At 35.4% G+C, this 6,099-nt stretch overlaps 1 protein-coding gene across 1 annotated transcript; it reads left to right on the top strand.

Annotated features, from left to right (window-relative positions):
• LOC110265044 (membrin-11-like) lies at positions 840 to 3,678 on the top strand. Its single transcript, XM_021107796.1, has 4 exons — positions 840 to 920; positions 2,444 to 2,524; positions 2,770 to 2,919; positions 3,399 to 3,678. Exons 1-4 carry the CDS (start codon positions 840 to 842, stop codon positions 3,537 to 3,539), a joined length of 453 nt encoding a protein of 150 aa, XP_020963455.1. The 3' UTR covers positions 3,540 to 3,678.

Here is a 6,099-nt window from a genome sequence, read left to right as displayed (position 1 = left end):
TTTAAAAATTTTAATAATTAAAAACTAATAATAATTTATTTATATAATTTATTTTAAATATTAAAATTTTAAATTTAATTTTATAAATAAAAAATTAAGTTGAATACTATTAATTTTAAATTAAAAAAAGATTTAAAACTTAATAACATAAAAAATAATTTAATAACTTAATAATGGAAGTGTTATATAATTAAATTTAAGAAATTTCTATTATGAATAAATTATGGTTTATTTATTAAATTGAGTTTTTAGAGTTAGAGATTAATTTATTAAGAATAATTAAATAGAAAAATAATGAAAGGTCATATAATTTAATTTAGGTAATTGATATTTTGAATTTAACCATATTTTATAAAATGTAGTTAGTATGTTTACTTTATAATTTAAATTAAAAATAATTATTTGAACTCAATAATATCTTGATAAATAAAATTTTGTGCATTTTAAAAGCAATCTTTATAGTATTATATTTAATTTCTGAATTATTATTTTATCTCAAATATTTTATAAAATTATTATATTACTTGTATATATTTTTCTCTAATCCTAAAATTTCTAATAAAAACCCTAATATCTCCAAATTTCCCCATTTGTACCCTAAACCTACGAATACACATATACAGAAGAAAAGAAAGGGGGAAGAAACGAGAAACAGGGGAAGCTTGAAGGCGATGAGGGAGAAAGGAAGAGAGGGAGGAGGAAGGAATGGCGCCGGTTGAGACCTCACCGCCGTCGCCGTTGCCATCGTTGCACGAGAAGGGAGAGGCTCGCAGTGGATGAGTCGAGAGAGAACCTGACGCGAAGAGAGGACGACGCATGAGAGGGAGACAGAGGTCGCGATGGAGCTGTCCCGCCGCCTACGCCGCGCCCTACCACCGTCGCCGAGCTTTCATAGCCGCCGTGTTTCACCGCCGTTTTGGGTGTCTCCACCACCAAACCTTGGTCAATGCTACTGCCACTGTACGCGAGAGGAAGAGGAGTGATGAGATAGAACACGATTGAGGGAGAGAAAGGGGGTTGTCGTCGCCGCCGGAATTCTTGGGTGCCGCCGTTCATACCTGTCATTTCTCGAGCTCGCCGTCGCTGCGTCTTCAAGGAAAGGGTCTCTCTGGAAGAACTTCCTTCCGCCATTTCCTCCTTGACTCACCTCATGACATTGCCAACCTCTGTAGTCTTAAGGCAGGTTGCTAACTTTTTACTATTTTGCTTCTTGTTCATTGCATACTTATCACATCTTAGATCCTACAATAAAATGGAGTTCTACAATTAATATCAGATTCATCAAAGTACTGAATACTTTAGTCACTTAACAGTGGTTTTGGATTTAAGTTCCGAGTTTGAAAAATTTGGTGGTCCAATTTTGACAATAAGACAAGAGTTATTGATTTTGTTATCATTTAGCTATTTTATTAATGATTTTGTTGAAATTATTGCCTTCAATTTAAATCGTTAGTACACAATTACACAATTTGATGCAAAAGTTTTCCAGCTTCCTCACTTTTTGATTTACTGCTCTTCTTCTTCTAGGTCCATTTGTTCTACATAGTGTGCTAGCTCCAGTACTGGGCCTACCACTTAACCCAAAAGCAGCTGCAGAAGCAGAGAAAATTTTGATATAGGTGGGTTAAATTAAATTAAAAAGAAATTAAATTAAATTTACAACTTAAAGCATATTGCCAGGTTGTTTTAATGATGCATGTGCTTTGAACTTTGAATTTTTAATGACTTAATAAGGACCAAGTGTGTGAATTCTTTTACTGTGATTGGCAGTAAAAGATTAGAGAGTGCATGGTTAAATTTTATTTTTAGTCTTATAAATTTCACCTTCAATGTATGCTTCATCGGGATATGCTGTGATTGACAGTTTAAAAAGGAATAAAAACATAAAATGAGTCCAAACTAAGGTCCCCTCTATTACGGTTTGAATGGTTAAATTTTGTAATGGAATGGTTCATAATGAAATTGATTCATTCTATTTCATCCCACTAAAATTCTGAATCTTTTGTTCTCAGTTCGCAAAATTTGGCATGAGCTTTTTATGATTCTTATGTTAGACTTAGAACGCTTTCTGCCTCCTTTTACTGAGAAATAATAAACTTCATTTTACAATTTTAATTAATCAATAATGCCACCTTAGCTTGTTAATTATATATGCTACATACTATTTAATTACCGCCACTTCTATTAGTAGTTGTATAATATTAGTTTGCATTGAGTTGAAGCTTGCCTAAAATCAAGTTCCTATGAGCATACGTGATGGAAATTTGTGCAAATCAAAGTGGCCATATAGCCTTAAGTTTTGAATGAATAAAATTAAATGTAATGATGATTAGAGAGTGCATGTTAGAGACAAGTGCCTTGTAGCTACTCATATTAATTATCCTAGGAAAACTGCCTTGCAAAATGTTAGTTTGTCTCGTGATACTTCATTTTAATTTGACAGGTTTTGGTAGAGCAAAAGTCGTTTACAAGGGTTATCATACTGAACAGGACAAGACAATTGAATGCCCTCTCTTTTTATATGGTACAGTAATCCACTATGATATTGCACAATGCATTATCATCTGAAATTAAACACTTATTTATAGGACAATAACTTGCTGAAATGCTTTTTCTGATAAATGGTTTTCACTCAAATGTTACTAGAAACACTTGAACCTTTGAGCTGAGCTTTCTTTTTAAAATTATCATCTTTGATTGTTAAATTTTTGTATAGACTTGTAAGTTATAATTTTTTCTAACCTTTTATCAATTAATTTGATGTGGCAGAATGGGGATTCCAGCCATGTTTTGAGGATCTTTGACGAGGCGGCACAAGCTATGCAATCGGTTCGAAACTCAAAGCTTGAGCTGCAGAATTCTACTGCACTTGGGGAAACCACCCTTTCATCAATACATGGGCAAAGGAAACGCTTGAAGGTATTTTCATTCTTCCCTTGCCTTCCTTTCATACATTTAATACGATGATGATATACCTGATCCATGGCTAGAAAGATATGAAAGATAGGATCAACAAACACTTAGATTAAAACTATTGTTTATATTTAGCTATAATCTCCGTTTTTTATTATCTGTTATGAATGTTAGATTATATGTATTAGTATATTTTTTGAACTTTCACGAAAACAACTAGTTTTTGAAAGATGTTTAATAGAACGGCATAACAAATTTGAAACAGACATCTCATTTACTTTTTGTATAGTTATATATAGTTGTCAAAACTGTTGTTTACATAGCACTCTTTGAAGAAATAGTTCATTTTCTTCAAAATTTCATTTGTGACTAATAAGTTGGTTCTGAACAAGTGTAACTTCTATCCCTTCTTTGGTGAAAAGCTAAATTTAAAATGTTGCTTTAGATTTCATTTCTAGCAATGCTAACACTAAATGATTCTGCAGAGTGCTCATAGGAAAGCATTGGATATGCTGAACACAGTGGGGATGCCAAATTTAGTTTTGAGGCTAGCTGAGCGATGTGCTAAACAAAGTGCTGAACACAGTGGGGATGATATGAAGAAAACATTTTCCATAGTAATATGAGATGAGATGGGTCTCATATATATATATATTTGATGTGTTATGTATTTTACATGTAATGAATAAATTACACTGTATTTTTATTTGTGTTGTTTGGACTAAAAACATATTCAGTTTATAATATAAATTTTATGATTTAGATTTTTTAAGTTTCTCATTTTTAGATTTATTTTGGGATTATCATAAATTTGGGATGTGATTATTATGCTTTAAAAAAATAAATCTCATAAAATAAAGTAGGTTATGGTCACAGTTTTAATGAGGGGTGACCATAGAGGCTATGGCCACAGTGAAAAACCGTAACCATAGATAGGGCTATGGTCACGGTTTTAAGGAGGAGTGACCATAGAGGCTATGGCCACGGTGAAAAACCGTGACCATAGATAGGCTATGGTCACGGTTTTAAGGAGGGTGACCATAGAGTCTATAGACACGGTGAAAAACCGTGACCATAGATAGGGCTATGGTCACGGTTTTAGGTGGGGTGACCATAGAGGCTATGGCCACGGTTAAAACCATGACCATAGATAGGGCTATGGTCACGGTTTAAATGAAGGGTGACCATAGAGGCTATGGCCACCGTGAAAACCGTGACCATAGCCTTATCTATGGTCACGGTTTTAAGGAGGGGTGACCATAGAGGCTATGGTCACGGTAAAATAGATTAACCTATGGTCACGGTAAAAAAACGTGGCCTAAAGTGTCAGATTTTGAAAATTGAAACCGTGACCATAAAAACCGTGACCATAGCTCAAAAAACCGTGACCATAGACCTATGGCCACGAGAGAATAGGCCACGGTAAAAAACCGTGACCATAGGTCCAAAACCGTGACCATAGATCTATGGTCACCCTTTTTACTAGCTATGGTCACGATTTTTTACTGTGGCCATAGGCCTTTTTTTTTGTAGTGCAAGCTGGCGTTTAACGCCAGAAACAAGCATCTACCTGGCGTTAAACGCCAGAAACAGGCTACTTTTGGGTGTTTAACGCCAAAAACAGGCAGCAGTCTGGCGTTAAACGCCAGGATTGCACAGCAAGGGCGTTTTACACACCTAATTGGAGCAGGGATGTTAAGTCCTTGACCCCACAGGATCTGTGGACCCCACAAGATCCCCACCACTTCTTTTCTCCTCTTCACAAGGGTCCATAGCTCAGTAGTAGAGAATTCGACTGCAAAACAAGAGATCATGGACCTCAACAAGAGCATGAGGAATTCCCTCACCAAGAAATCCCTGAGATGCCTCAGGGGATGCACTTTCCTCCACAAAACTATTGGGAGCAAATCAACACTTCCCTAGGAGAACTAAGTTCCAACATGGGACAACTAAAGATGGAACACCAAGAGCATTCCATCATCCTCCATGAGATTAGAGAAGATCAAAGAGCTATGAGGGAGGAGCAACAGAGACAAGGAAGAGACATAGAGGAGCTCAAGAGCACCATTGGTTCTTCAAGAAGAGGAAGACGTCACCCTCACTAAGGTGGACCCGTTCCTTAATCTCCTTGTTTTTAATTTCCTGTTTTTCGTTTATTATGCTTTATGTTTTATTTATGTTTGTGTCTTTACTATATGATCATTAGTGTTTAAGTGTCTATGTCTTAAAGCTATGAATGTCCTATGACTCCATCACCTCTCTTAATTGAAAACTGTTCTAAAAACAAAAGAATAAGAAGTACATGGTTTCGAATTCATCCTTGAAACTAGTTTAATTATTTTGATGTGGTGACAATACTTTTTGTTTTCTGAATGAATGCTTGAACAGTGCATATGTCTTTTGAAATTGTGGTTTATGAATGTTAAATATGTTGGCTCTTGAAAGAATGATGAAAAGGAGACATGTTATTTGATAATTTGAAAAATCATAAAAATGATTCTTGAAGCAAGAAAAAGTAGTGAATACAAAAGCTTGCGAAAAAAAAGAAAAAAAATGGCAAAAAAAAAGAGAGAAAAAGAAAAAGCAAGCAGAAAAAGCCAATGGCCCTTAAAACCAAAAGGCAAGGGTAATAAAAAGGATCCAAGGCTTTGAGCATCAGTGGATAGGAGGGCCTAAAGGAATAAAATCCTGGCCTAAGCGGCTAAACCAAGCTGTCCCTAACCATGTGCTTGTGGCGTGAAGGTGTCAAGTGAAAACTTGAGACTGAGCGGTTAAAGTCAAGGTCCAAAGCAAAAAAAAAGAGTGTGCTTAAGAATCCTGGACACCTCTAATTGGGGACTTTAGCAAAGCTGAGTCACAATCTGAAAAGGTTCACCCAGTTATGTGTCTGTGGCATTTATGTATCCGGTGGTAATACTGGAAAACAAAGTGCTTAGGGCCACGGCCAAGACTCATAAATTAGCTGTGTTCAAGAATCAACATACTGAACTAGGAGAATCAATAACACTATCTGAATTCCAAGTTCCTATAGATGCCAATCATTCTGAACTTCAAGGGATAAAGTGAGATGCCAAAACTATTCAAGAGGCAAAAAGCTAATAGTCCCGCTCATCTGATTGGAGCTAAGTTTCATTGATATTTGGGATTTATAGTATGTTCTCTTCTTTTTATCCTATTTGATTTTCA

This window comes from Arachis ipaensis, chromosome B07 (genome assembly GCF_000816755.2).
Source record: "Arachis ipaensis cultivar K30076 chromosome B07, Araip1.1, whole genome shotgun sequence".
NCBI classification, from domain to species: domain Eukaryota; kingdom Viridiplantae; phylum Streptophyta; class Magnoliopsida; order Fabales; family Fabaceae; genus Arachis; species Arachis ipaensis.
The sequence above is the reverse complement of the archived record's forward strand: the minus strand, read 5'-3'. Positions and strand labels throughout refer to the sequence as shown.

Bases quoted from the DNA above. Each gene is read 5' to 3' on its own strand.
- LOC110265044 (XM_021107796.1), top strand. From the start codon at position 840: ATGGAGCTGTCCCGCCGCCTACGCCGCGCCCTACCACCGTCGCCGAGC. The intron at 921-2,443 runs GTGTCTCCACCA...TTAATTTGACAG, and splicing joins GTGTTTCACCGCCGTTTTGG to GTTTTGGTAGAGCAAAAGTC. The intron at 2,920-3,398 runs GTATTTTCATTC...ATGATTCTGCAG, and splicing joins GGCAAAGGAAACGCTTGAAG to AGTGCTCATAGGAAAGCATT.